Source organism: Penicillium subrubescens (genome assembly GCF_028828155.1).
Source record: "Penicillium subrubescens strain IBT 31985 chromosome Unknown utg000006l_segment0_segment0, whole genome shotgun sequence".
In the NCBI taxonomy this organism is placed as follows: domain Eukaryota; kingdom Fungi; phylum Ascomycota; class Eurotiomycetes; order Eurotiales; family Aspergillaceae; genus Penicillium; species Penicillium subrubescens.
This window is the reverse complement of record NW_026643156.1, coordinates 1,838,668-1,866,529: the sequence shown is the minus strand read 5'-3', so window position 1 is coordinate 1,866,529 and position 27,862 is coordinate 1,838,668. Positions and strand designations below refer to the sequence as shown.

The 27,862-nt window shown below is 49.2% G+C and overlaps 13 protein-coding genes across 13 annotated transcripts; 8 read left to right on the top strand and 5 right to left on the bottom strand.

Moving 5' to 3' along the window:
- Positions 1-1,195: 1,195 nt before the first annotated feature.
- Positions 1,196-2,864, bottom strand: N7473_009167 (spherulation-specific family 4 protein). Its single transcript, XM_057155106.1, has 3 exons — positions 2,537-2,864; positions 1,936-2,293; positions 1,196-1,657 (listed from the first exon to the last, which is right to left on the bottom strand). Exons 1-3 carry the CDS (start codon positions 2,767-2,769, stop codon positions 1,337-1,339), a joined length of 912 nt encoding a protein of 303 aa, XP_057006236.1. The 5' UTR covers positions 2,770-2,864; the 3' UTR covers positions 1,196-1,336.
- Positions 2,865-3,641: 777 nt separating this feature from the next.
- N7473_009166 (NAD-dependent epimerase/dehydratase family protein) lies at positions 3,642-4,928 on the top strand (the record flags this gene model as incomplete). Its single annotated transcript, XM_057155105.1, has 1 exon — positions 3,642-4,928. One exon carries the CDS (start codon positions 3,642-3,644, stop codon positions 4,926-4,928), a length of 1,287 nt encoding a protein of 428 aa, XP_057006235.1.
- Positions 4,929-5,942: 1,014 nt separating this feature from the next.
- N7473_009165 (mitochondrial 54S ribosomal protein mL54) lies at positions 5,943-6,742 on the top strand (the record flags this gene model as incomplete). The annotated part of the gene is made up of 2 exons (XM_057155104.1): positions 5,943-6,429; positions 6,492-6,742. 2 exons carry the CDS (start codon positions 5,943-5,945, stop codon positions 6,740-6,742), a joined length of 738 nt encoding a protein of 245 aa, XP_057006234.1.
- Positions 6,743-7,041: 299 nt separating this feature from the next.
- On the bottom strand, positions 7,042-7,917 carry N7473_009164 (glutathione S-transferase family protein; the record flags this gene model as incomplete). Its single annotated transcript, XM_057155103.1, has 2 exons — positions 7,042-7,799; positions 7,866-7,917. The coding sequence occupies 2 exons, from the start codon at positions 7,915-7,917 to the stop codon at positions 7,042-7,044; spliced, it is 810 nt and encodes a 269-aa protein (XP_057006233.1).
- An 842-nt stretch (positions 7,918-8,759) lies between these two features.
- On the top strand, positions 8,760-11,338 carry N7473_009163 (putative phosphoinositide-specific phospholipase C; the record flags this gene model as incomplete). The annotated part of the gene is made up of 4 exons (XM_057155102.1): positions 8,760-9,149; positions 9,257-10,061; positions 10,117-10,717; positions 11,173-11,338. 4 exons carry the CDS (start codon positions 8,760-8,762, stop codon positions 11,336-11,338), a joined length of 1,962 nt encoding a protein of 653 aa, XP_057006232.1.
- Positions 11,339-15,115: 3,777 nt separating this feature from the next.
- Positions 15,116-15,749, top strand: N7473_009162 (uncharacterized protein; the record flags this gene model as incomplete). Its single annotated transcript, XM_057155101.1, has 2 exons — positions 15,116-15,229; positions 15,257-15,749. The coding sequence occupies 2 exons, from the start codon at positions 15,116-15,118 to the stop codon at positions 15,353-15,355; spliced, it is 213 nt and encodes a 70-aa protein (XP_057006231.1). The 3' UTR covers positions 15,356-15,749.
- Positions 15,750-16,232: 483 nt separating this feature from the next.
- On the top strand, positions 16,233-16,595 carry N7473_009161 (uncharacterized protein; the record flags this gene model as incomplete). The annotated part of the gene is made up of 2 exons (XM_057155100.1): positions 16,233-16,327; positions 16,376-16,595. The coding sequence occupies 2 exons, from the start codon at positions 16,233-16,235 to the stop codon at positions 16,593-16,595; spliced, it is 315 nt and encodes a 104-aa protein (XP_057006230.1).
- A 194-nt stretch (positions 16,596-16,789) lies between these two features.
- N7473_009160 (putative transporter) lies at positions 16,790-18,762 on the bottom strand (the record flags this gene model as incomplete). The annotated part of the gene is made up of 6 exons (XM_057155099.1): positions 16,790-16,814; positions 16,879-16,962; positions 17,024-17,142; positions 17,202-18,042; positions 18,104-18,432; positions 18,499-18,762. The coding sequence occupies 6 exons, from the start codon at positions 18,760-18,762 to the stop codon at positions 16,790-16,792; spliced, it is 1,662 nt and encodes a 553-aa protein (XP_057006229.1).
- Positions 18,763-20,355: 1,593 nt separating this feature from the next.
- N7473_009159 (TauD/TfdA dioxygenase family protein) lies at positions 20,356-21,744 on the top strand (the record flags this gene model as incomplete). The annotated part of the gene is made up of 5 exons (XM_057155098.1): positions 20,356-20,552; positions 20,604-20,809; positions 20,893-21,384; positions 21,441-21,574; positions 21,631-21,744. 5 exons carry the CDS (start codon positions 20,356-20,358, stop codon positions 21,742-21,744), a joined length of 1,143 nt encoding a protein of 380 aa, XP_057006228.1.
- Positions 21,745-21,976: 232 nt separating this feature from the next.
- Positions 21,977-23,946, bottom strand: N7473_009158 (HECT-type E3 ubiquitin transferase; the record flags this gene model as incomplete). The annotated part of the gene is made up of 3 exons (XM_057155097.1): positions 21,977-22,276; positions 22,333-22,623; positions 23,197-23,946. 3 exons carry the CDS (start codon positions 23,944-23,946, stop codon positions 21,977-21,979), a joined length of 1,341 nt encoding a protein of 446 aa, XP_057006227.1.
- Positions 23,947-24,563: 617 nt separating this feature from the next.
- On the top strand, positions 24,564-25,448 carry N7473_009157 (uncharacterized protein). The gene is made up of 2 exons (XM_057155096.1): positions 24,564-24,804; positions 24,861-25,448. The coding sequence occupies exons 1-2, from the start codon at positions 24,769-24,771 to the stop codon at positions 25,242-25,244; spliced, it is 420 nt and encodes a 139-aa protein (XP_057006226.1). The 5' UTR covers positions 24,564-24,768; the 3' UTR covers positions 25,245-25,448.
- Positions 25,449-25,978: 530 nt separating this feature from the next.
- Positions 25,979-26,203, bottom strand: N7473_009156 (uncharacterized protein; the record flags this gene model as incomplete). Its single annotated transcript, XM_057155095.1, has 1 exon — positions 25,979-26,203. The coding sequence occupies one exon, from the start codon at positions 26,201-26,203 to the stop codon at positions 25,979-25,981; it is 225 nt and encodes a 74-aa protein (XP_057006225.1).
- Positions 26,204-27,038: 835 nt separating this feature from the next.
- N7473_009155 (putative carbonate dehydratase) lies at positions 27,039-27,775 on the top strand (the record flags this gene model as incomplete). The annotated part of the gene is made up of 2 exons (XM_057155094.1): positions 27,039-27,484; positions 27,544-27,775. 2 exons carry the CDS (start codon positions 27,039-27,041, stop codon positions 27,773-27,775), a joined length of 678 nt encoding a protein of 225 aa, XP_057006224.1.
- Positions 27,776-27,862: the final 87 nt, after the last annotated feature.

The following is a 27,862-nucleotide window of genomic DNA, read 5'->3' as shown; positions in this document are numbered from 1 at the left end:
TGCAAAAACACATGGTACAGTCACAGACCCAGTTGCTAGGAAATCTGTGTTGTACTAGCTGGCCCCCATACTCCATTCTCAGACCCAGTAACATCAATTTTTACAAGTTGCGCCCGGTGTAACTCTTTGCGACATCGTCGTTTTTTACTTTGTCCATTTTCTCACGTATGCTAGGGTATCTGTTTTCAATTCGCCCGGGATGTCCAGCACCTCAGTTTCATCGCAGCGTGGTGCTGTCCCGTCATTCTGGTCTCCACTGCAAGAGACTCGGAGCGGAATCTTTGTCATGTATCACGATGATGTCTCAGTCTGTTCAATCGGTTGTAGTAGTCCTCTCCTTGCCAAGAAAAGCGCGAGTAGAGGAGCTAATTTCAGGATAGATGCTGATATCACGTTATGTATGTCTTAGCAAAGTCTCGAATTAAGGCATCCTATGGCCAGTTCAAGTTTATATGTGATGTTGCAACCCCATGGTACGACTGGCGTAAAGAAAGGAAGGTCACTATTTTAGGATCTCCCCGGAGAAACTCATTGTAGCATTGAAGACATCCCAGCCCGTACAGCACATCTTGCATGACACCCGGGGCCAAATCAGCCAAAGTTGCTTTGTTGAATAAATCCTGCCAGGCCCAGTTCCAATAAAGGAAGGTGATTCTCTTATGCCCGAATCTGAAAAACGACTGGGGTTATACAGGCTTGCATCATCATGACCTGATCTTTCGCACCAGGTGTACCTAAACAACCCATGTTTATGGCCGGTGCTGACAAAAACTCCGAGAATTGCGATCAAGTTGATACCGAGGCCATAGTGAAACTCTAACGGTCTAAACCGCCATAGGCATGACCCTTTTGAGCAATGAGCGGGTTTGTTCCATGTTGGGACTATACTTGGAACCATGGTTGTATCAGATACGGTTCCAGAATGAAAATTACGACAATACGTACCCGACTTCACTCGACCGAGGCTAACTACATCTGAGCTTTATTTTTTTTTTCCTTGTTGCCAATTTTCCTGCTATGAATGTTTGTTACCCATCTACTCCGTAAATTCTCATTCGTGCTTTGGCCTTTGCTTTTCAATTTTAGCCGATGATAGTCTCGGTCGTTTGAATAAGGAGACAAGTAAAAAGAGGCGGTGAAATTTTGGATCGTGGCGGACTGGCGGGCAATAGCTTGCAAAGCCTCTAGAAGGCAGTTCTATGAAAAATATAATTTTAAAGTGCATCAAAGTAGAGGGAAAGCGCGGCTGGGCCCAAATGCAAATGCAAGTTATCCGACACCTCATTACGCAGGGTCATTATGTCGATGATATGTACATGTCACCACCGAGCGAGCCTCACGCCGCCATTAGATCCACAAACTCAGTCCACTTTGACCCAAAGCTAGCGTAGTAATCGGTGCTGAGGTGAGTAATGTAAAGCTCATCGACCACTTTACGGGATTCTTTTACCAAGCCGCGCAGCTCAGACCCTTCCACAGTGTCAGGGACTGAGTGGATAACGGCGCACAGCTGGGTACGGTTGCTGTCCGGGATATCCGTGAACAGGTTAGCTCCCTGCCGCTCCTGGAACGAGTTGTATGTCCCTTCGAAGACCACGGTTGAGTCGGCCGATGCCAAGTAACGAGAGTCTGGGACAGCTCCAGGGTTGTGCACCACCTGACAGTAGTCGTTAGCAATCATGAAGCTCGCTTGATATGCCCGGATGAAGCAATTTGGTAATGATTCAAGTAGCAAGCGGTAACAAAGACAAACTTGTCTAATCCGAGGAAAAGAAAACCCTAAAAGAATAGAAAAAGCAGGGTCTGCTGGGAATGCCACGCGAATGGCATAGAGAATCCAAAGTACGTATAAACGATTGGGCGATGCAAGGGGGGCATCAAAAGCGGAGCAATAGTGATTAAGCTACCAGATTTTAGGAGATTTTTTCAACTTACAAAGCCATTGGAGCCAAAGCCTTTCAGCTCTTTGACCAAGTCGGTCAGATTTTGCAAATAAGTGAGGGACTGGGCACTGTATTGCTGGGGTGCTTCATCGAAAAATATTCCCCGAACGGCCAAGTCCGAGTTGGATGATTCGGTGGGCCAGGCGGCGTATGTTTCGATATCCTTGCGGACTAAGGATATGTTGCGCTGTGCATACGAAGTGTGGACATACCCCAGAAGCCGAACATTTGTGTAAGATGCAAGGACCGGTATTTCGCGAGTATAATTTGCGTCGGGCAAGGAGTTTGGCCCTGGGCCGTTTCCCGGGTTGATTACGACGGTAAAATTGACATCGGGATGGGCAGAGATCCTGGTGGCGTTTTAGCAAAACGACGTCCTTTTTCTGCAAAAAGAATTACTGGATTCGATTTAGAGCAATGGATAGGGGGGCCATCATGCGGGGGGCAGGGTTGGCTAGCAGCACGGCACGACATCAACCTTGCCATGTACAGTATGTGGCGGACTACCGACTGCTTGGGATCGAACATTGGATTGAGGATCGAGGCAGTGATCGTAAGGAGGGGCTGGGCTGAATGGGAAGGATGGAACCTACACATTTTCCAGCGGAGTCCACGCTCCAGGAGCAGGGTAAACGTAGAGTGGCACGAAGACTTTGGATTTTGGACCCATACTGTTTTTCTTGCGAAGAGTGGTGACAACAACGGCTGGTATGATAGCAGCACAAAGAACGATGAAAACGAGTACGGCCAAGAGAATTCGAGCCCATTTGGACTTAAGGCACCCTCGCCTGCTCACGTGCTTTTCTTCCGATGTCATGGCAGTCATAGTCAAAATAAATGGGGAATGGGCACGGAGAATCAATTCGAAGGGGAACGGTGGTTTGAAATAACGAGAAGTGGATTCATCAAGGTCATTGCTATGATACCATATATTCCAACTAGCATAAGGCCAAAAACCTACACTTGGTAACCCGTTGTTGTATGTCTTAGTAGTAAAAAGTAAAAAAGAAATAATAAAAAATTAACCAAGCCTAGCCTTTAGTGTCTTTGCGCCGACCCGAAATAGACCGGGCGGGTCTCGACCCTATGAGATGCAGTTAGGATATTATATGAGATGTAGCGAGCAATCCATTTGTTAGTATGATACGGCCATTAGCCCGAGCTGAGGGTCCTAGACGTACCTTCACGGTGGAGGCGCTTAGGACATTTATTCGGTCCTGGAGGGCCATATCCCAAGGTCCAGCCGCATGCCTGGCCCACTATCCACGGGGATCCTGCCTGACTGTTCTTTGGTCTATCGCGAATTCTTCCTTTGTTCGCCTCCTTCTGGGCCCTTAGTGAACTTTTCCAGGCTGGCTTATGCTACTTCAGCTTCATTTCTTCCATTTTTGCCGGCGCTGAGGCGTCCCTGATTCCCCATTTGTTGACCAGGGTATGACACAATAGATCGAACTAAACGAGCACACTCTCAGGCAACAAGGCAACGCAGGGTCTATTCCCCGGTGTATAAATTTTGCTTTGTGGTCGTCTGAGGGTCCAGGGCGGATCTCCCGTCATTGTTTCAAATAGTCTATAAAAAGCCTGTTCCTTGACTCCTCTGCCTTTCTTCGCTTGAGTGGCAGGGTGTTAACTTCAAATCTTGTTTTTTTTTTCTTGGTCACTTCATCCAGACATTCACCGTTCGCATTCCATATCGCAATGGACAGTCGTCGGCGATCCAATGCAAGCACTCCTGTGGAGAGTGAATCCCCAAGCTCGGTGGACACTCCTGCCACAGAGTCTTCTGTCTTGTTCGACAATCTTGACGAGCTGTTACGAAGACTTCCCCAAGAAAATCAATATATTCTTGTCACCGGTGGTCTGGGATTCATCGGAAGTCACACCACACTGGAGCTTCTCAAGTCTGGCTATAATGTGATTGTTATCGACAATCTCAGCAACTCGTTCGAAGTTGTGTTCGACCGCATCAAAATTCTGGCTCAGAAATTCCACGACACACATGGATCAAAAATGCCATCACTGCGGCTGCATGCGCATGATTACCGGGATACATCAGCCCTCAAGGATCTTCTCCAGGAGTACCGTCTCGCATCGAGGTGGGGAACTCCAAAGTCGAAGATTGCCGGTGTCATCCATTTTGCAGCATACAAGGCTGTTGAGGAGAGCATCAGACATCCGCTGAAGTACTATGCAAACAACGTCAGCGGTTTGATCGATTTTGCTTCAACGCTTGGAGACTTTGGTATCAAGACTTTCATCTTCTCTTCTTCGGCCACTGTATATGGCACCCTCGCAACTTCGGGACTGCCTTTGAAAGAGGAGCTCTGTGTGCACAGAGAGGAGGTCTACATAGACAGCAATGGGGAAACGCAAACTCTCCAGCCTGGGTGCACAGGAATCACCAACCCATATGGACGCACTAAATGGATCTGCGAGACCATCCTTGCCGATCTTGCTGCATCGGATCCCGAGTGGACTATTGTTGTCCTCCGTTATTTCAACCCTGTTGGATGTGATTCGTCTGGACTTCTAGGAGAGGACCCACGACAAGCACCTACCAATCTGCTCCCAGTAGTCGTCAAAGTGATGACCGGTCAATATGCTGAACTTCAAATGTTCGGAACCGACTGGGACACGACTGATGGCACGGCCATCCGGGATTTCATCCATGTCACTGACCTCGCTCGGGGGCACATTGCTGCGCTTAGCACTGCAAACGAGGGCAAGCTGGCCGAGAACTTCCGCACATTCAACCTTGGCACGGGATCCGGCAACTCTGTTTTGGATGTTGTCACCACCATGGAGTCAGTTATCTCCAAGCCAATTCCTCGGAAAGCCGCAGATCGCCGCGAGGGTGACGTGGGTTCTTGCGTTGCGGTCGTTGACCGGTCTCAACAAGAGCTGCAGTGGAAGACTCAAAAGTCGCTGAAGGATGCTTGCGAGGATATCTGTAATTTCCTGGATGTCAGTGGATTGTCTTCATGACCACACTATGAGTTTTGTTGATTGATTGTTCCTTGGTTTTTTCTTTTTTCTCTTTTTCTCTTTGGTGTGTTCATTACTGCGCCTGTTCCACTTAATATTCCCCTCGCAGAACCGGCGGTGACTTGGCAGTGTTGTTTCGGCTGCGTGATGTTTGTTTCTTTTTTTTCTTGTCCGGGATTAGTATTTTGACTAGAGATGCATTGTATGAGCATTCTTTGATTTGTACTTATCGTGTTTTCACTCGCGGTCGTACATATATATGTGTCCGCTGGCGAGTCTGCATGACCCTAATAAAAGTCGAAATTTATGAGGAAATCCTATCTTCCAGTAAGCTTCAAGAGCCAAATAATGTGTAAACACCCAATTCCTGTTTTTGATTATCTATCAAGTTCTGGAGTAGCAATAGCAACACGATTGCTCACTGAAGATAGAATGCCTGGAAGATCCAGAGAATTGGCGCCTGAGGCATGAGATGTTAGTCGGAAATACTGCTTAGCAAATCATACTGTGCACCAATTGGAGATCAACAAGTCTGAATTGCTCTAAATAAAGCCCCTAGTTAGTTGGCAATTTAGTTAACTAACTAGTTAGTATCTCCGTTCTCCGGTCTCCACTGCTGCTATTGTTCCGACGACGTTGATACAGTCACGTGATACAAACAAATGCAGAGTGACTACATTGTTGAGGAGGTACTTGTTGGGGAGCTCAATTTGGAGAAATAATGACTGATTTTGAGACTGTTAACTGTTTGCCAAGGAGAGTTCAAATAAAGTTGTTTAATCTCTCGTGACAAGAAGCATAGAAATAAGCACGACTTTTAAGTATTTCAAGGTCACATGACCATCTCCGGCTTGGCATCCAATCCGCGCCGCAGTTTTCTGCGATTTCGTGACGGCGAAACACCCATCATCAAATCCACGCAACTGGCGCTACTAAAAGTCAACTGTTCCATTTGAGGGCCCAGTGAAGGATTGAAAGACAATTACTGAATTTGTATCCAGTCGAGAACCCGCGATGATCTGCAGAAGTTGCCGAACCACCATGCTGTCCCGGCTGCAACAGACGCAAGCCGTGTCATGGACCGCATCAACAGCCGCTCGCCAATTGCCCATTGTGCGCAATCAATTCCGATTCTACAGTGACAAGGCTGCCAACCCACCTGTCGCTGCTACTCCTCCTCCCTCTGCTCCCCGCCAGACGACGGTCGGCGATAACACTACTCCCTCCGCCATCTCCTCCGCTACCCCCGGTGTTTCTCAGCCTTTGAGTACCCCAGAGGGCGTTCACACCGATGCGAAACCCGCTAGTTCTACCAAGCCCGTCGTCGAGCGCCCACCGAGTAGCTGCCCGGCCGGTACCAAGATGAATGGCCTGAACTATTTCAAGAACAAGCCGGATATTGTTGCCAAGGAGGATTCGGAGTACCCAGACTGGCTCTGGGACCTTCTCGGGGATGCAAGCAAGCAGTCGAAGACCGACAAGGGTGGTGTTGACCCGAGCAGTAAGTATTCTTACCCATTTAAGAAGAAGCTCCCTGTATCTAACATGTCTATCCTGTTGCAGCTCTGAACAAGAAGCAACGAAAGCGCTACGAGAAGAAATTGGCTGCTCGCACCGGACCGCTTGCCCCTAAGATCCCTGCCCACCACCACTCTTACGATATTACACCCGCATCCTACAACCGTGACGGACCTTCGGAAGATGCCTTCTCCGACGCCACTGCCGGCCTCCATAAGCGCCAGGAGGTTACCAAGAGCGCCCGAGAAGCGCGACGGAAGGCTATCAAGGAATCTAACTTCCTGCGTGGTCTGTAAAATACAACTACCCGGTGTTGATTTGTCAGCCGCACAGCGTTGCTTTGTTCCTTTTTTCGAATGGCTGAGCGCTTTCGCGCAAATGGCCCTTCAGACCAGGACTGTGGATATCGGATCAAGCAGGCCCTGTGGAGGCGTCCGACATGTATTATTACATTGATTTGATCTGTTTTCTCGAATGTGCTATATATATTGAAATGATATTCGTCTACATTATTCTCATACCGGGGTTATGCAAGGTTTCAAATCAATACCAATCCGCCTGCGAGTACCGCACCGGAGGACGTACACAGTTCTTTCTAAGCAGCAGTCTGAGAAACTGTCCATTCCTTCTCCTCACCCTGACCGTCGATCCAGGGCTCACAAGCATCCCACAGAGCTTTGAATTCACCGTCACCAATCGCCATCAGCCGATCAAAGGACTCTCGGTCAATGCGCTCGAAGAAGGCAAAAATAGCGGACAGGTACAGATCTACATATCCCGGAGTCTCACCCTCAAAGAAAGGTCCTTTCTTGCCCTCGCGACCCTTCAGTACATTGACGAGTGCCGCTGCCTCGGTCTCTACCTCCTTCCACAACTCATCGATGGTCTCCTGATCGGTCGGTCGCACCTCTGCCAATGGCTTTCCAAAGAACTGCGACCGAGTCTCAATGAAATACTCCTGGCCCCGCGGATCCATATAGTCTGCCACTCTTGGAACAATCAGAGAGCGGATTGCCGGACTCAGTGCGCCCGCGATCTTGCTCACGGCCATTAGCAGTGCGTAGCTGGCGTCACCACTAGGGAAGAGCGGTGATGAAGGGAACGCCTTGTCCAGGTGCAAGACAATCGGCAGAGAGTCCATCATTGCACCATGGGGGTTTGACGTCACCGACGACTTATGGATGATGGCGGGCAAGGTGTAGGGAATGCCGGACTCATTGGGACCGAGCTCGAGGCCCTTGGTTAACGGGGCAATATCGGGATACGAGATCCAGCTTTGGGTGTAGGGAATACCCTTGAAGTTCAGGACCGCGCGGACCTTGATGGTATTGGGGGACCAGGACTTCCGGGCTCCTGATAGATTGGTTGTCTGTCAGTATGTTTATTGGAGTACCTGAAGGTGGGGTATAGCCGGCGTACCTGGAAGTGTGGAGACGATGTCGAAGAAGTGGACGGGCTCTGAGTTGGCCATTTTTGAAGATGTTTGCTTGAAGATTTGCAGTATACCTGTTTATCGAGCTTTGATTGAGCTTGAGTAGTATTCAAGAATTATCTCCAAGCTTTTGTTCAGTCGAGGACCTCGGTGCTTCTTATAGTAAGGTCAACCTGGAAGTGGGGGCGATGTGTCCCGCCTTGATTTCTCAGCAAGTTAGTCACTGGCAATGGCCAAATCTTCGTATATCGGACATTAAGAGGCATTGTCAAGTTACATAAGCCCGAGATGAGACCTTGAGCATCGTTCAAACCCCGTCAAATACCTCACGATGACCGGCTTATCAAGGGTTCTGATGCCGTTCGAACCAATGAGCTTGGCCTGATCCCATACTGAAGTTGGAGCTTCCAGTTCTAGCTAGTGGAACTAGCGCGGTAGAAGGTTACTCAATAGTGAAGAGACTAGAGAATTTTAGAAAGGTTGAATTGGCCGCAAGCTATAAAGGGAATGAAGAGCGAAAACTCTCCAACTTAGCTAAAAAGCCAAGATCTCACCGATGGAGCCACGTCGGGCGCGGAGTGGAGAGTCGATCATGTCAGGACACCGCACGTGTCCACTCCTTTAATTTCTCGTCTCACACTTTGTGTGTTTACTTTTGAGTCTTCTTTCTCTTGACTCACGCTGCCTATTTTTACCTTTACGACTCTTTGGAAACGAAGTCGCACTACATATTGCGTATGTGAAGCGGGGCTTGCACTATCCAATCGGCATAACCCGAGTCCACAACGTCCTTGCAACAGGGCATAACAGCCTGTTTAGGACGCCTTATCTCCGACTCTTGAGTCGATCACTCTGATAGGCAGTCATTACGAGACTACGAGATGAAGAAGGTTGACAGCCTCGTCGAGCGAGCGCGGGATCTCACGCTGCAGCAACTGAAAGAGCACCATGTGGGCCAATTCCATGAGACGGTCGACTCCCACATTCAAAAGATCTACAAAGCTATCACTGCATCGGAGGCATCGAAGAATGAGTTTCTGAAAAGCGTTGACAATGAGACGGGGCCTAATGGACAGCCAGTTGCGGCATCTCTGGCCTCGGTGGACGCCTTTCAAGCGTACATGAAAGATGCCGCGTCTTGCGCTCAAGCACCCCTCAAGGAGCTGGATGTGTCTGCTCCCATCTCAGATTATTATGTGTCTTCAAGCCATAACACATACTTGACAGGTAATCAGCTCTATAGCGACGCTGCTGCAAGTGCGTACACATCTGTAAGTAGAATATCTTAACCTACCACGCCAATATCGCAATTAGAGGCGTCGCTGTCCTTCCAGATGACATATGCGGTTGGTGCGACAAGCTCACATCCAGTATATAGGTCCTTCTGCGTGGATGCCGCTCTGTTGAGATTGATGTCTGGGACGGAGAACCAAAGGACCCAGACTCAAGTGACAGTGAGACAAGCAGCGGTAGCAGCAGCGATTCTGAGAATGACGGGTCCTCAGGTACCAAAACAAAAGAGAAGACCAGGTCCAGAAGCGAAGCTATACAGCAGAAATCAAAGGGACTCTCTCGCTCAGTTTCGACAAGATTGAACGATGCTCTGCGCCGCAAATCGCCTACGAAGCCCGAGCCAACTCCTGCTAAGACTGCCGCTCCTGCTAAGGCTACCGCTCCTGAGGCGAAGGCGGTCCGCAGTGAAGCGTTGGTAGAGCCCCGGGTCCTTCACGGCCATACGCTGACCAAGGGGACGTCATTCCGCGAGATCTGCTATGCGATTCGTGACAGCGCCTTTGTCACTAGCGATTTGCCGGTAATCGTCAGCTTCGAGGTGCACTGTTGTTTAGAGCAACAGCAAATCATGGTAGATATCATGCGAGATGCCTGGAAAGGGCTTCTGGTGGAGGTTTCGCCTGACTTGGCCGCTGACAAGCTACCGAAGTTGGCTGATCTGAGGAGAAAGATCTTGATCAAAACCAAGTCCATGCCCTTGACCAAAACCGATGGAAAGCCCGAGACACCGGAGGCGACTACCCCCGAGGAATCTGCCCCGCAACCTACGGGACCACAACCTGTGGGAGCCCAACAGCAAAACCCTGCAAAGCCAATCAAGGTTCTTGAAGCTTTAGCGAAGATGGCCATCTACACTAGAGCGTTCCATTTCAATCATTTTGACCAGCCAGGTAAGAGATAAAAGCTCAACAACACGGCTACAAGCAACTCTAAACATATCGACAGAGGCCAAGCTCCCAGGTCATGTCTTCTCCCTCTCCGAGCGGGCATGCCGCGATGCTCACATGAATCATCGCGAACGGCTCTTTGAGCACAACCGCTCATCTTTCATGCGCATTTACCCCTTCGCCTTCCGGGTGAATTCATCCAACCTTGATCCAGCCTTCTGCTGGCGTCGAGGTGCACAACTCGTAGCTCTGAACTGGCAAAACCTGGACAAAGGAATGATGCTCAACCATGGCATGTTCACCGGCACGTCAGGCTGGGTATTGAAGCCAGATGGATACCGAAGCTCTGAGCCTAAGACAGATCTCATTCACCGCCGAACGCTAAACCTAGTGCTAGAGGTCTTTGCTGCTCAGGACTTATCATTGCCCCCTGGCGAGCATAAGGAGAAAGGGTTCAAGCCCTACGTGAATTGTCAACTGCACGTCGAGGAGCCGGACGGGCCCGTCGCCGCTGGTCGTGATGACGCTAGCTCTGACTCTGAGAAGAGCAGCTTCCGCCGCTGTACCAAGAGCTCGTCCGGTGTCAATCCCGAATTCAGGGGGCAGAAGCTAGTCTTCCCAACTGTGACAGGGGTGGTGGAGGAGTTAAGTTTCGTTCGGTTAGTACCCCCTATTGCTTTGCTTGTTTTCAGACTCGTTGTGCTTGCCCGCTTTTCTCCCATATTCTAAGCATCATTCCTTCCTGAATCCTGAACTCATATTTCCCCCCACTTTGCCATTCCGTCTGGCTTCCCTCATTGCACTCGCATATCATTGCGTTATCTCTGCAAAATGAAAGTGGAGATGTCTGTGCAGTATCATGCAGACCTCTCGCTACTTCATTTTGCTTTTTTCTTCCCTGGCCCACCAAAAACTGCCTGCCTATCTTCAATCCCAACGGTTTGAGCCTGCAGAAACTTGTCTACCCGGGATTTCCATTTCAGGCCGCAGCTGCATCGTTACCGTGGAATTAGACGTGCAGCGCCGTTCCGTTTCTTCACCCTCGTGAAACTCGAAGAAACGCGTTGCTCGAAAGTGTAGGTGCCCATGCTAACTTACGTCACTCTGCATCCAGGTTCAAAATCAAGGACGACGAGATCGGTCGTGACTCACTAGCTGCGTGGGCTTGCATTCGGCTTGATCGACTCCGTGAAGGATATCGGTTTGTTCATCTATACGATTGTACCGGGGAGAAGAATGGGGGACTCCTGTTGGTCCGTGTCACGAAGCAGGCTTCGTGAGTAGTGGCGATGGTATGATAGGTCATCTTTCTAAATTTCCGATTGCATCGTGCTCGCGTCTGAGCTCGGGGTTTGAGCGTGTTATAGCTGTTCTGAGTTTAAGGCATCCATGCTGCGTGTTGCACAACGTCGTTCGACAGACTAATGGGTGTCACATGGTTAGTAGTATCTAATCTTCAATCGCTTTCTCTTTCTTTGATCGGGACTGGAATGTGGCAATTCGATGATCGGTATTCCAATCTACGATTTTGCTTTGCGTGCCAAGGTTATGGGCGAAGATCTAGTAGCAACACCGTATATCGGAAGACAACCTTTGAATGATTCCAGGCTCTATTGGCCACGAGAGAAGGTCACATTATCCACATCAGACTCATACTCATGCAAACTGAACATACTCAACCTAAGGTCAACCCGAGGACAATACGGTAATCCAGAGGAGCCGAGCGGTTCACGGTTCCCTCATTTAGAACGAAGCGTGCAGAGGCATTGAACCCGATGTGGAGTAGTCTATATCTCACGCGCTGATTATATTCCGATAAAGAATATCCTTATAATCCATAAAGATATTCTGTCATAGAGCAATATGTGGCGATATACCCTAGCAATACCCAACCTATTGCTCCTAGATGCATGAGCATGTACAATGAACCTCGAGCACTGCAGGATTGTTGGTTGGTTGCTTCCAACGAAATTTACTAGTCTCGGACTTAATCAGATCGGCTAGGTTATTCTGATCTTGGAACTTCCTTTGAATTACTGTATCTGATATGGAAACGTACATCTCTTGGTGGGTCATGCCACTGGTAAGCTCGTAGGTCGATTCAAAAATCCCCAATGACGGGTGTACCAGTCTAAGGATCTGTAGCTGGAGTATGCAACTCACTGGATATCAGGCAAAGCTCGTACTTCCTGATGAGAATTTGCTAGGTACTTCATGCGGGGCAGAAAAATCGTCCCTATCAGTCAAACTAAGGTTGGAGGCTACAGTTCTCTCACTTCTGTAACCATTATATTCGTTGATTCCGATCTTGGAAAAATCAGCTCACACATGGCCGTTGCATCATATAACAGGAAAATTGCATGTTTGTCCGATGTCACAACATTTAAGATCATTACCATCATTCTGCAAGGAATTCTACTCATATCACATCCTGCGAGATCGAGATTTAGTTATCGCAGTTTTATCGCAGGCTGGAGAGAAGTATGAAGAAGATGGTGATATTTGGTACAGGTATTGCATGCGTACAAAGCGGGAATCAAGGACCGGTTTCCCGACCGGTCCTGGCAATGTGGTGCTACAAGGAACATCAAATATCGTGGCTGTACGGGGTGATATCACTAGTCCTCTAACCACTCGGGATTTGAGCCTGTCCTAATAGCTCTCCATACAGTGCCGTTGTGCATGAGCCTCACGTCGTATTAGAGGTATGTGAGGGCCCGAGGCAAACCACCCTAATGCTGAGGTTTCGAGTCATCTGAGATCAGACAAATGTTCCTCTTTCTAGACGGTGTCCTATTCGTAATTCTTTTTGAAGCAAGGAGGCTCTTTATCCGCGTTGTATCTGTGAGGTCATGCTGGACCTGGCCCACCTGCAAGGTTAATGGCCTGTTGCGCAATGCAGTGGAACACATGGTACATCACGTAGAGGCCCGCACAGTTCGTCAGTCAAGGGAAATTGAGGCGAAGTGTAGGCGTTCCATACGGACCCGGTTATTTGCAATAGACCCATTCAGGGTCCTGGTCATGCGTTATGCGCAACTGATGTCGGTCTTAGCTTTGTGATGCGCTGGAAGTTTCTGCCGGGCTTTCGTACTAGCACGCGATTGACACTCGCATTCATAGAAGAGGAAACATATACGCAGTGTTTGGAATGCTCAAGTCGCTAGCATGGCCCCAATAACGGGTGGGAAGTGTCAAGGAGCCGAGAACGTGGGCCAGCAAGCGGTTGGTGTGACCTCGAATGAGCCATGCAGATGCAGCTGTTCAACAGTGTACTGTAGCATGCCCGATCTCTGGTACAAAAGGCAAACAAGAAAGTTATCCTGCATGATGCGTGCCATCGAGATTCCACCACAGCAGCATTTTCCTGTAGCGTGGCCATGCGGGCAGCTTTCGAAATCTGCTTTTGCCCCAGCCCCCTGGCTGTGAGTGATAAGTGGGCCCCATTAGCCACTTTGAGACCTTGCACGTTGGTGCGAGAGCTCGGTAGATATATGCGCTCTGGAGACATGATCTAGTCTAACGCAGGCAGTATGTGTCGCGAGCACCAACTTTAGGCCCCACCTAAGCAATCCTGGAGCCAGTTGGGAGGGGAGATCAACATGCCAAGCAGAAATGCATCAGATTGATCAACAGCGCCAGTGAAGAAATAGAGAACAAGTGTACATCCTGTACTCCGTAAAGGTGATCGATAAATGCTCCGATGACTGTAGCATGATGAGGTTGGAGCGAGCGCAGAGAGGATGTGCATCCCCCTAAAGGGGTCCAAGTCCACTATCGCACGCACGATACGTGCTAGACTGGTTCGATAACAATAATCAGCTCGTCAGTCGAGTCAATAGAACAAGCAGTGCCGCAATTTCCAGGTTGCGCATCTGCAGTCCTGTAGATCATAATCAAGTTCTCTTTGTCTGTGGAGGAGGGGTTCACGCAGCAGCACTTGCTGTTGACAGCTGGAATTGGCATGCATAAACAGCGACTATTGGCCGGTGGCGGGGTAATTAGCAAAAAGTGGGCGAACCAGGACACACACCATTGGCCGATGGACCAATAATCGGCCTCTATCGAAGGCTTGTGAGCTATCGTAAGTGATTGGGCCCCTGTCAGAACCCAACGGGCAAATCATCGATAGGCGCTAAGGCGCTACTCTAGACTGGGCGCTCCGAGGGACCGAGCGTGATCCATTTGGCGATCTGCTCTGGGGTTGCAGGGGCGATACGTCAACTTTTTTGGTGGTCTTGGACCGGTTCGGATTCATTCTGGTCTATCGCTGGGCAGTCTGGACTCAGTTTCAGGATTTGAAATCCGGCGAAACGAGGGGATCCTACCGTCCGATGTCGCAAGCACCAAGCTTTTTCTGGCGTTCTCCGGCCGCGATGAGGAAGGAAGATCATGCACCACGGCATGGGAAATCTATCACGTCGATGGTTGCAGGACAAACAATCGCAGATTGAACACCCTAAGCCCGGACTGCTCGGGAGGAGCCGATGATACAGCTGTGATTGGTTGCTGACAGCCTGTGTGGCGAAACCAGGACGATAGCCCTGTGTGCATCGGCCCTGAATCCCTGCGCAAGGTCAATCTATCGTCCATGAGAATGGGAGTCATCAACTACTTTTGATTGCTTTTGACTGGTCGATCGTTGAGAAAGGAGAAAGCTTCCCACATCGCAAGACCTGGTCTACCCATCAACGGGAACTTCCGAGTCCACCATCGACGCGATGTGCGCGAACCAGAGCTGATCTGAGTTTTTTTTATTATTATAGTTTTTGTTCAAAGTAATTACCCGATAAGATTTTTCTGGTCGCGATCGCGGGGCGTGAACCGAGTCTCTGTCTTCTTCCCCTTTCTGTCGCCGTGCCTTGGTGTCTTAAAAGGGCTTGTCTGTCCGGCTGTAAAGTTGAATCCACACCAGCTCCATCCCTGAAGTCAATCTCCAGTTGCCTTGACACATTAACAACAAAATTTCAATCTCGACGTCCTGTCACTGTTTCTCTTGGGGCAAGTACCGACACAAAGAAACTCTATTGATTTTTATCACCCCTCTTCGAAACAAGATGACTGAGTCTTCTCAATGTGTCGCCTCGGCGTGCTCAAACTTCTCCGTCGTTAACAAGGTCCGTTCACCCAAGCCAAGTCACTTCTTTGCTTCTTGCTCTGTACTTTTGAAGGTCTATGGCGTCTAACATGTGTTTTAGATGCCTGGCGTACGGTGTCCAAATTGCGCTACGAAGGGTCAAGAAGTCTGGGTCATTCCCGGCAAGAGTTGCCATATATGCCACACTCCTTGTGCATGAAGGGACCATGCTTCTTCCCCCATGGCAGGCTGGGAGACAAGGAGCTTTCCCACGGCAGAGCTTCCTCTCTTCAAGGCGTTTGGTGGCGTTAGCGCGGCGTCCATATGGCGTTTCGGCTCTCTTTTTTCGGAGTTCTCGTGTATACGATCGAAGCTCCCCACTGAAGAGGCACGTGGTGGATGGGATCAGGTTTCAATGGCCTTCAAACATCAGCCAGGATGCGTACTGAGCCCACTGTATATTGTTTCGCAAACAGGGCGAGATTGCGCTGCTTTCCACTGCTATCATGAGCGTTGGGATGCACTTAACGACTGATGACTTGCCTCTTGACTGCGGCTTTTTTATGTACTTCTGATTACAAAACACTGAATGATTACAAAACACTGAATAAGACAATTTTGGTATGCCACACTCCTTGCGCATGAAGGGACCATGCTTCTTCCCCCTTGGCAGACTGGGACAATGAGCTTTCCCACGGCAGAGCTTGTTCTCTCCAAGGCGTTTGGTGGCGTTAAATGTGCCCCGGCGGATCAAATGTGTCGTGAGACCTCCATGACTACGAGGCGAGTAGTATCCACCTCTAATATGGTAAGTAAGCCTGCCAAAAAGAGGGGAAAGTGCAGAAGTATCCCGGCATATAGGATTTAGCGCGATCGAACACGGCCTATGCAAATCATTGCTTCTGGAACCACTCGTTCGTACTTTTTTTTATGTACCTTTATCCGATCTCATCCAATTGTATACATTGTGCCACGTGATGAGGGGTTGTCGTCGCCCAGTGACATCATTCCTCCACCCCCATCGCATGCCTGAGCATGCCAGGCCAACATAACGGTGGTCAAAATACCTTACCGCAACCTCTGTGAAACCTTCTACGATGGCAGAAAAGTACCCCATCGGCACCCGTGCCGAAAGTGAGCGTCTTGTGAGAGACTGGGGGTTTCGACATGTCTACACATGGTCAGACGGGAGGTTTGTCACACTTTCCCCTCTTTTTGACAGGCTTACTTACCATATTAGAGGTGGATACTACTCGCCTCATAGTCATGGAGGTCTCACGACACATTTGATCCGCCGGGGCACATTTACAGTCACTTATCCGGAAGAAAATGTAAATCTGCATAATGGCGAAGTCAAGAAAGAGACATTCGGACCTGGCGCACGAATCGATGTCCCAGCTGGGAAGGTGCATGAAGTATGGATTGGAGACGAAGGGTGCGAATATGTGATTGGTGAATAAATGAAAGCCTTTAGGAGCCTCCAGCATAGATATTGAAGGGATTATCGGAAATCATGATTTGAATAACAAGAGACTAAGTTTTGCCTGGCTCGATGGGTGTTTTCTATTGCTGATACTCTGATAAGTCTATATCTAAAGCTGCAATTGTATCTCGGTCTCTTTTAAGCCATAAGGCCAAGGTTTATCTTAATTTTCTAATGTAAGAAGCGGAAGTCGACTCTGCGGAAGGTAAGTAAGTCATGATGCTCTCAACTATCGGGGAAAGGGTCAAGAGTCAAATTACCTCTTATTTCCAAGATCCTTGTTCTCGACGACATAGCGCTCTCTTTCTTCGCTTGTCATGTTGTCCCAAATGGCAGCATTTTTCCTATTTAGTCATTGTTAGGATCTGATGAAATGAAAGAGCAAACGAGGAGCCATAAACATACTTGTTCCGCCACACATAGTAGAACTTCGCGATGATAAACATCACCAAACTCCATGAAGCAAGGGCAATAAGCACCTTGTTGCCGGTGCGGTAGTATGGCTTGTCATGTTCACGGTAAATCTATAGCACTCGATTAGTCCAATCTCCTATGTATTCCCGTTCTCCGGATAAACACTCACATTGTTGCCAATGATGTTGCTGACTTGAACCATCATGTTGTACAACGCAGTAGCGACAGTTCGTGTCCGAACGGTACCAGCATTGCGAGATGTAATCGCCACGAGGATCGCATGCACATATGGCATGCCGAGGAGCAGTGTCAACAGAGTCCATCGTGTCCAGGGACTGACATGCGCCGGCAGAACTTCCAGGGCGATGAGTAGGACAATGGCCCAGATTTCGGAGCCAACACCAAGCAGTAGTCTCTGATTGAAGCGCTCCGAGAGCCAGGTCCACAGCAGCAAGTTACAGATGAAGATAACCGCGGCAGGAATGGTGAGCAAATTGGTGTGGAAGGTACTGAATCCCAACGACTTGAGCTGCAGACTGATGTAACTCGCGGACGGAGTATTTGCGATCATCCATGTAAGGCCGAGAATATAGATGACCCACATGTCGTAGTCCTTGAGGGCATGCCACAGCATGCGGGGCGTGACAGCCTGGCGGTTGTGCATACCTCCTTTGCTGGGGTCATCCCGGAGAATACGGTTGACCATGATCTTCTCCTCGCGCTCATTGAACCAGCCCTCCTTACCACGGAACCTGCCAGCGGTCTGGGTTGGCGAGGGAGGCATCCAGAACGCGGCGATAATGCCGATGATACCGGTGATCAAACCTTCAAAGGCAAACAGATATCGCCAGCCTCCTGTGCCATCTGCTTGCCGGATGTGCAGGAAGCCAAAAGCCAGGAAAGCGCTGACGATTGTTGTTCCTTGATAAGCAACCCAGAAGTAGCTCAGGCGGATTGGCAGCTCCTTAGACTTGTACCAGAAAGAGAGGAAGAGGATTGTATCGGGAATGCTGTGACCTTGTTAGTTCCTGGTTGGGTCTTCTTGGAGGGAATGATGCTGAGTAAACGTACAATCCACCCTCTAGCAGACCTAGCAAAGCACGAGTAACGAAATAGGTGGAGCGGTTCTTGACAAATGCCTGGCAAGCGGCAACCAAACTCCATGAAACCATCTGAACTGGAATCCAACGGTCGGGTCCGAGCCACTTGGATATTAACTGCGAAGGCAGCTCCGCAAATAGGAAGCAAAGCAGGAAGATAGTCTGGCCAGTGTTATAGTCATTGGTGTTCATGCCAAGGTCACCCAGCATGTTATCAGACGTGGCTTGAACGACATTGCCGCGGTCCAGCTGTAGAGCAAAAAACGTCACACAGGCAAATGTGCAGATGCGCCAATCAATCTGAAAAGTTGAGATCAGTACATTGATCTCGGGGTGTGACCCTGATAAGCAGATGGTAAATCATACCTTCTTGACAACTGCCTTTTCTTCGTCCTCTGTCCATTCAAAGTCCGGATCCCAGCGATGAGCACCTTCATACTCCGGGATAGGCTTGTAGTACCTCGGGTCCTCCGTTGTGTCAAAAGCACAGTCAACGGGCTTGATCTGTCCTCGACGGCCGCCAAGCGATGAGGACGATTCTGAATCGCTCGTCGCGGTGACTTGAGGCACAGCCTTCACGTCATAATCGTTGGGGCCCGGCCCCACGTTCTTTGTCTCCTCAATTGTCATCTTGAAGAAGACTTTGGATCAGGTCTAAGATCTGCATTCACAGTTGTCCTTGTAGATGCGGACTAGCTGTTATAAAGGCGAAAATCTTAACGAAGAAGCCATCGCAGCTCTCTAGCACGCCATTTTGTAGCAGACAAAATCGTCGCTATCTCTGCGATGACCCACTGAGGGGGATATGCCATGGCTCGGCTAGATCTACTGCAGGATTTCGTAGCCCCCGGCAAAGAAAATAGCAATGTACCCAGCGGCTGGTCTCAATCAGAAGATTTAGCAATCAATGGTGCCTGTGGCGTTGCCTAGCCACTGCACAAGGGAAGTCCTGCGAACAAGGGACATCAAATGGCCGTCGGCACTCGCTTCGGACTGATGCCGTGACGCGAGGCATACGGGGCGAATGGCGCCGGGGTCCAATTTTTCCAAGATAAAAGCCACTCTGGGAGACATAGCAGGGCCAGTGAAAGGTCGAGACTCAAAGAGCCGAGCAACCTCGCAGTGATCTTTGATCTTGCCCGAATCACGCAAGACGTGATAAAGTGACGTTAGGTTGGACGAGTCGTGGGGGGACTAAAGGACCAGCCCGCAATAACTATGATTTAGCTCGGCCCCACTGTGCCTCCACCGTTTGACGAGCACCTAATAATTGATGATTGACTTCAAATTCACTCAAATGTTGAGCACGTTGAAATAGGGCTGCGACTTTTGATCGATACTATTAACCCCCGTGAACTTTATGACCAGGGACCTCTCTGTGAACAAATGTGCCTATGTTCATTGGCTAGGGGAGACCTATAAGAATGCTCGGTCAGCAAGAATACTACTGTAGACCCTTCTTTGATCTCTAGATCAATGTCAAGCGCTAAAATCTTCGCCCAGGATTTGAATCCAGTTCTGTCGGTACTTTTTCTTACATTCGGGTATCCTAATCAAGTTGGTGAATGCGAATGTGCGGATGTCGCTCAAGTTGCGCAAAGACAGTTGCGTATCACGCCATCCGAGGGGTAGCAAACGTTGAAACTAACAAACCAACACAGTGCCAACTTACTTAGACACTACCTACCAGTCGACAGGAAATACTCAGTAACAGTCCTTTTCAGAGACCACGCAATACGATTATACTTTCGTACTTCCATGTCGCGCATTCTAAGAACTTGTCTTGGTCGTCGTACATAATCAGATAAGCGACATTCCGCCTATCATCACGCCATTCACAACCTCCATAACGATGCTCTACACCACACAGACACTCGTCAACAGCCAATGTTAACGTCTTCCTGCCGACAGCCCGATATCCGAGACCTCCGAAATCTCCTTTCAAACCAGACTCTGGTCACAACAAGGCCATTTGGGTGATCATGTATCTATCGGACGAAAAGAGCAACCCCGCACTCATTGCGCAATTTGTAAACCCGGAGTCACGGTGCCGGGACCAAATATATAGAGATGATGCTTGTCGTGATCGTAGATTTTTCTAAGAGACAATACTAGTATACCCTAGATTGTCATTACTTGGGTACGGCTTTTCAAGTCTAAGCTCGTCAGTACTCGAAAAGCGTCAAGAAGACCGAAAACCTGTCCTGCTTGACTGATTATACAATGGCTCCGTCACTCACAGAGACGGTCGCTCTCCGCGCTCCAACCTTCTCGGTGCCCTTCAAGACTGATGCAGGGCACAACAAGGAGAATTTGATTGGATACAAGTACGAGAAGGAGGCCGAGTTGAAGGGCACAGACAAGCTGCCGCCGGCATCATTCCCTAACTATTTGCCTGTCTGGGACAATGAGACTGAAAGGTAGTGTGAAACATACAGATTCATGGAAAATGACTGACATATCCATACCAGATATCCACCTTTGGAGCAATTCGAACACTATGACCATGGCAAGGATGCCGATGCCACATTCCCAGACCTGCTCCCCAAAGGCCAGGCTGAAGTAGACGACATCACCCCATTCATTGGCTCCGAGATCCATGGCGTGCAATTGAGCAAGCTCTCCAAGGCCGGCAAGGACCAGCTTGCATTGTACGTCGCCCAGCGACGTGTTGTCGGTAGGTGGCTTGATACATCCAACAAACATCACTTCAACCCCAATTAAACACCAAAAAACTAACCACTCCCACGCCATCTCCAGCCTTCCGTGATCAAGACTTCGCTTCCCTCCCTATCCAAGATGCCGTCGAATACGCCGGCTACTTCGGCCGTCACCACATCCACCAGACCTCCGGTGCACCCAAGGGCTTCCCAGAAATCCACCTCGTCTTCCGCGGCGCCGACGACCGCACCGGCGCCAAGTTCCTCGAGCAGCGCACAAACACGATCACCTGGCACTCCGACGTGACCTTTGAGAAGCAGCCCCCGGGCACAACCTTCCTGTATGTGCTGGACGGGCCTTCAACCGGTGGCGACACACTATTCGCCGACATGGTGCAGGCGTATAAGCGGCTATCACCCGAATTCCAGAAGAGATTGCACGGCCTGAAGGCGGTGCACTCGGGCGTCGAGCAGGTCAATGCTAGCCTGAATGGGGGTGGTATTGCCCGTCGTGATCCTATTACATCTGAGCATCCTATTGTCAGGACGCATCCGGTCACAGGGGAGAAGGCGCTTTATGTGAACCCGCAGTGTGAGTAACGTCGTTTCATTGTATAGGTGAGACTGATGGACTGACAATTGTGGAAGTTACTCGCTACATTGTTGGGTATAAGAAGGAGGAGTCTGATTACCTCCTGAAGTTCTTGTACGACCACATTGCGCTGTCGCAAGATCTTCAGGCTCGTATTCGCTGGAAGGCTGGCACAGTTGTTGTTTGGGATGTGAGTGAATTGGCCCTTTCTTTGAGGTTGAAGATTGAGATAGCTGACTTGTCTAGAACCGCGTGGCCTGCCACTCGGCCGTCTTCGATTGGGAGGATGGTCAGAGACGTCACATCGCCCGTCTCACACCACAAGCGGAGCCACCTTTCGAGACCCCGTTTGAAGGCTAGACTGGATAGTATGGGAACCTTGAATGATTTTAAACCCATGACTGCTTGGATAATCACGATATATCCGACCCAAAATATACAGTCCTGATTCCCAGATTGCAGGAGAGCGATTCCGTGATGAGACGTAGACAGATAGAGAAACCCCTTGTCATTGATGCTGAGCAGGAAATATCGTAATATTCGTATACAGTGGGTTGTTGCATACGTGTCAACGACGGATGGCTGTCTTTCTTCAGGTTGCTTGAGTTCGGCTGAATCGACTGAGCAACCCAACCTGCCATTCATTGAACTGTCTTGCCGTCGGAGGTAGCATCTGATTACTACCGTGCAGGGCTTCAAACAACGCTTCGTACACCATCGAAGGCAGTTCGAGTTCTTCCACAGACAAAGGTGACGGGTTTCCAATCTCGGGAGCGAGCAATTTGTCGATTTCTCGCGTCTCCTGGAAGAATACTTTCATAGCTTGTTGGGTGTTGACGTTATGGTCCAAGCTGGAGTTGGAATATCGGAGATCTGGATTGAAAACCCAAAGCTAAAGCCCGAGAATTAGTCGCTAATTCTTCCTTCAATGCGGACACTTTAACATACCAATAACCCGCTCTTTTGCCCGAAGTGGACCACGAAACGCCTGGCGCTTTCTCGCTCGATCAGCTCGAGCAGTTGTGCAGCAACGATCATTTGTGTAGGATGGCTCTGCCAGTGTTCTCCGTCTGATCCGGAATTTAGGATTTTGGCGTTCAAAGAGACGTTGGCCTTGAGGAGTCGCCAGCCGCGCGCTGATGGGTCTTCCATGCCAATGATCGAGTTACACGTCGCGCATTCCAAAGTTCTCTCGAAGGAGCCTTCCGGGGTGGAAGTTGTGGCCTCTTCTTCATTACCCTGCAAGACGCCACTGTCAGCATTTATGTTCATAGAGTCTAGACAAGAAGATAGACAGTGACTGATACCAGTCCAATTTGATTGATGGTTCAGCTTCAAATTCAATTTTATTAAGTAATATGAAGAAAGCACGTGCAATGTGGTATGGTATGTGCCTCTTTATAATCATGACAGCCCCACTCCTCAGTAAAAGGCTCAAGAAGCCAGGACCGTCACTGAGAACGAAGAGGGCGCATGAAGGAGCCAATCGGCCAAGGCGGCAGTTAGAACAACACACGATCGCTAACAACCGAGGGCGAAATCCATCTGACGAGAGAGGATAACTGTCCGCAGCTGTTTTGTGACATGAGCTGAACCACTTACCACCCAAGTCAAAGGTGAGCATGCACGGTCGTTGATCTTGGGCAATAGTATCGGAGGCCACAACATGGTCAAGAAATGGTCTCCTTCTGGTTGCCCACATTGGGAAAAGCGAAGGATAACAGGGTAGATTTAAAGCAGAGTGGGTATATCGATGATCAAACAAGATGAGGGTGAGGGCTAATTAGCAGCTGGAACATGCAGAAAGCTCACCTTTTTAAGGCTCACGCAATCCTCGTCCGAAAGCAAGAACGTGGCCACATCGATAAGAACAGTCCCTGAGATTGCTTCTACACGGCTAGAAGCTCCATATCCCTTGATCTGGGCACTCTGATCTTCTAACTTTAGTGCTGCCGTGGCTTCAGACTTGGGATTATCTTCATGGGGATCAGGCTTGTGGCAATGCCAAAAGTCCATCATTTCTGCCCAATTGCCGCTCGGGAGATCCTTCCAGAGCCATCCCGGTAGGAGAGATTGATCATTTAATTCCACGGAGTGAGGGCCTGACTCTTTCAAAAATGCTGTGCCACATCCACGACATCGGATGCGTGTCGAAGATGACATATCTGCTGCGGTCCAGGGAACATAGTCATCGATTAGTTCATCTCGTGGTGCCAGCACCGGGTCACTGGGGTCAATATGCATTCTGACTGAATATTCATAACCAGGGCTGGCGGGCTTTCGGTGGTCAGAGGCAGCTGTGTTGATATTCAAGACTCGCCTCGTCGCGTCAGTGACGCGTGCCGGCAGTTTGACGGTTTCTGCCACATGATGAAATGGCTCAGATAACGAGACAGTGACAGATTTGCATGATTCTGACAGCTGAATCTGTGGCCGGATTCCTTCTAATGCTGGGGTTTGGGGAAGCGACACGTAGAGGGTGATTTGGCGGATATTTGGTAGAAGCTCGGCGTGCAGGTAAAGGGAAACATCTGCATCTTGCAGTGTCGATGCTGTGGACATGTCCACTTTGTTCCAGCTTCAAAGCAGAGGCGACGCTTTTAATCTCCGGGGTTCGGAAGGTGCGAGCTTTGATGAGCTCCAAGGTGCGTGATGATCCTGTTGGTTTGGATCGCAAACGGTGCAAACCAGGGACACAGATCACGTGGGCTGCAGGCAGCCCCCTGGTTGCGACCAAGACCCCGCTCCTATGGGCCGTAGAAAGCAACTCTCGAGCGCAGTTCTTTGAGAAGTCTCTCAATACCTGGAATATCCCTGCCTAATCCCGAACATGTTCTCTGATTCAATTCCAGTCGGAGATGTCTTGACCGATTAGAATAATCTATGTTGTTGAAGGTTTCAGAGGATAAGACCACCCTATCATATCAGACCTCGGTGCTCTTCAAGCTTCCAACTTCTGAAAGATCAACTCCATTGGTAACTCAATTCTGACATATGCCTGATGATACACGGGTCCGTGGAAGCCTGGGAGATCCTGGCCCAATTGACGCAGGGGGTCACAGGCTCACAGCCAGGTTGATGCATTTAGCGTAAGTTTCGGAAATCGGCCATATCCCGGACCCGGGAGAGTTCATTTTGTGGGAAACGCGGGAAATCTGGTTGACGACACGACACCGACACGGACATTCATTTTAAGAAATAGGTAGTCTTCCTTTGCGTAACCAACCTCCCAACATGATAATGTGATCACTCAAGCCTTGACCTATTAAATACTCGGTGCTGCCCCTACATTGCCGTATTCACAGCCAGTACTCTGCCCCCACGATATACGCAAGTCCTAATCGGATATATCTCTTTGCCTCCAATATCCACGTTTACTGCAATATGGAGTCATTACAACGTATTTCTACATTCTTGGAGGTAACAAGCCCAGCTTTTCTCCGTAGCGGCGTTCAAGGCTAAGTTGAAATGAACAGGATGCCAGCCAGCAAGCAAATGCTGAGCAACAAGATATACACAATACTTTCAATGGGCTAGTCGAGGCAATCCAGGCGTTAGGCGGAAGTCAGCCCGAAGCTCAAGCGCAGGCCGTAAGAGCGATACAACACTGTCGCTCCTTGGAAGCGATCATCTCCGGGCTTCTACGTGAAAAGCAGGATCTTGAGGAAACGAACAAACAGATGCAACTAGCGCTGTCTCGAGAGCAGGCAGACTATGAGCAACTGTTACAGCGATTTGCGGAGCAAGAGGTCACACTATCATGTTTCCAAGGCGCATTTCCGGCCTTGCAAGAAGGACTGCGTGATCTTCGCGGCGCTTGGGAAAGTATTGGAACGCCGGGCGTTTACCATACTTTATGACTGGCTTGAATGCGGGGTTGAATCGTTTGATGCCAAACCTCGCCTTCCGGCCAAAGACGATGATCGCTTTATGTGAGACGGATATATCAGTACTCGATGCGCTGGCGTCCGTCGGAGTATCTTTATTAATACAGTTTGGAATATTGACAAGATTGGGTAGACAGCTTGGTTCCCATGAATAGTAATGAATATGCAACTACCTGCGTAGATGCGAAGTCATTATCAACTCAAGTTTGTCTTTGTTGCAGAATGGATTTCCTCGTAGAACGGCAAATCAGCCTACGTAGTGCCAAACGTTACACGTGACTTGAGTGTGTTGGAGGGATAATCATACACCTATAATGGGAGATTCGAAATACTAGTACAATAACGGAGCGTAGATGGATCCAAGATCTGAAATTCAACTATGCAACTCGCGAGATTACTTTGTCTGATGAGGGCCAGTGGATGAGAATCTGAGCTTCACATTCAAGCTCATACGATTGAGTCATAGGTAGTTATGGACTCGATTCTCGATCGATTGTGAAGCCTCATTTATGACACGACACACTTGGCATTCAAGTCACCAAAATTGGCAAAGAGATCCTTAAAATCAGGTACGCAGCTTCAACGCAAAGCGAATTCCCAGCGGGGTATATTCTGTCTCCGATCTATCGCATCGCCATGTATATTCTAAGGAGAAGAAGAGAGGAATGAACATGTACCAGCATCATCGGAGCAGGCAAGGTCAAGACCTACTCCACCTTGCGGTAGAAGTTCCCTAGGTGCTCTCTGATAACTTTTAGTTCTTTCAACCGAGATTCTTCATTTTCCTTAAGCAAGCGTAGGTGTTCGATTTTGAGCTCTTTGAATTCATCCTCAAGCTTATGATGCCATGGGTACAGGACACAGACTTGGAAGCAGAGGGCCGAGCTGGCGATGACAAAGTTTGTCAGTGAGAAGCCGCGCGTGATGATCATGATGGCTGTGATAATTGTTAGTTCTTTGACTTGAATACATGCCGGGTGGTTGGTACAACACCTCTAGTTGAGTGTCACCAAGTATTCTGTCTTTCCGAAGTTGATGTGCAGGGACGGTATGTTCTTATGATGCAATGTTCGTTGCAACTCAAGGTTGATTGAGTTTACTTTCGATGTATGAGAATGAGCTGGCACTTGAGCAGAATAGGAAATTTCAAGGAATACTCGCTCGACAAGCCCCCTATCATGTGGAAATATTAACTATGAGAGAATAACAGTACATACCTGACAAAATCGGCGACACTTTCGTTTTATCATTGAAATCGGTCTTTGGTTTCTAGCAGTTGCTATGCTTATTCCTGACCTCGGCGTCGGCAACGATACGGGAAGCCCCACAACCTGCTGTCGGATCCGACAATAGGATATGATTGGCTCTATCAGGGAATACGGAAATTTCTCGGCCGTGAACGTCAACGATGCGCACTCCTGCACAGTAAATGACTTTAGAGCGGGTCAAACAACGACGAACTAGACGCGGATGTAGAAGGTTTGCCCAATCTGAGCGACCATTGGGATCTAAACATGGAATCAAACCTCCCAATGAGAGTTGTCAGCATCACATCCGGAAGTAAATGCCCCAATCAACCCCACAATAATCATCGTTCTTGAAGTCCGGGTGAGTCCCCCTTTCATCGGTTTACCATTAAATACGGACTTTCACGATGAAACTTGTGCCCCGGCATTCGCCGTTCTGAAGTTGCCCACCAAGCCGAAACAGCATCTGCTCCGGCCGTATATACTGCAGGGGCATCCCAGAGTTTTCCTTCCATCATAAATGTTTTACCGTCAAGTTTTCAACACTAGCCGGCGCTTCGTTTGTGTGAGCCCAAGAATCAAGATGCCTATCCGAATGTTTAACGATGCTGCTCTGAACCCTCTCCCTACGGAAGCGGTAGACAACCGACGGAACACGACTTATGCGACGAGAACGATCGATGCAAACTTCATACCGCGCCCGCGACAGTCGGAGAAACAGATCCTCTGGATAGGTTGCTCGGATAGCGACTGCAAAGAAACGACGATCCTGAACTTCCTCCCTGACGAGATGCTTGAGCATCGGAATCTGGGCAACATGATTATTGATGGAGACCTATCCTGCGAGACTTCGGTAAAACATGCAGTTGTTGACCTTCAGGTCAAGCACATCGTCGTGTGTGGCCATTATGGATGCGGTATTGTGAAAGCATCATCGAGAAATGGCTTGCCAGGCCCGTGGTCGAGGTAAGTCTGTCTAGCTTTTGAGCCATTTAATCACGGATTTGGAGCTGAAAGTTTGACAGCAAGCTCGATTCCCTCCACGCGAAACACCGTCACGATATCGACCGACTACCCATGATCGAACGAGACAGCGCCTTCGTCGAATTGAATATACTGGAGCAGTTGCGCTCTTTGCGGAATATCTCGGAAGTGGCCGATGCGACGAGGCGAGGACATTTGGATTTACATGGAATCGTGTATGATCCGACGATTGGGAGGGCGCTTTCATTGAACGAAGCTGCAGAGGAACCATGAGAATACCAGAGAATGTTTCACTAATTCGCTATCGTGTTTGTCTCGCTTCGATGTACTGTTCAATATACCACAATTTCTTGCTTTCCT

Bases quoted from the DNA above. Each gene is read 5' to 3' on its own strand.
- N7473_009167 (XM_057155106.1), bottom strand. From the start codon at position 2,769: ATGACTGCCATGACATCGGAAGAAAAGCACGTGAGCAGGCGAGGGTGC. The intron at 2,294-2,536 runs GTAGGTTCCATC...AAACGCCACCAG, and splicing joins TGGACTCCGCTGGAAAATGT to GATCTCTGCCCATCCCGATG. The intron at 1,658-1,935 runs GTAAGTTGAAAA...GACTACTGTCAG, and splicing joins GCTTTGGCTCCAATGGCTTT to GTGGTGCACAACCCTGGAGC.
- N7473_009157 (XM_057155096.1), top strand. From the start codon at position 24,769: ATGGAGTCATTACAACGTATTTCTACATTCTTGGAG. The intron at 24,805-24,860 runs GTAACAAGCCCA...TGAAATGAACAG, and splicing joins GTATTTCTACATTCTTGGAG to GATGCCAGCCAGCAAGCAAA.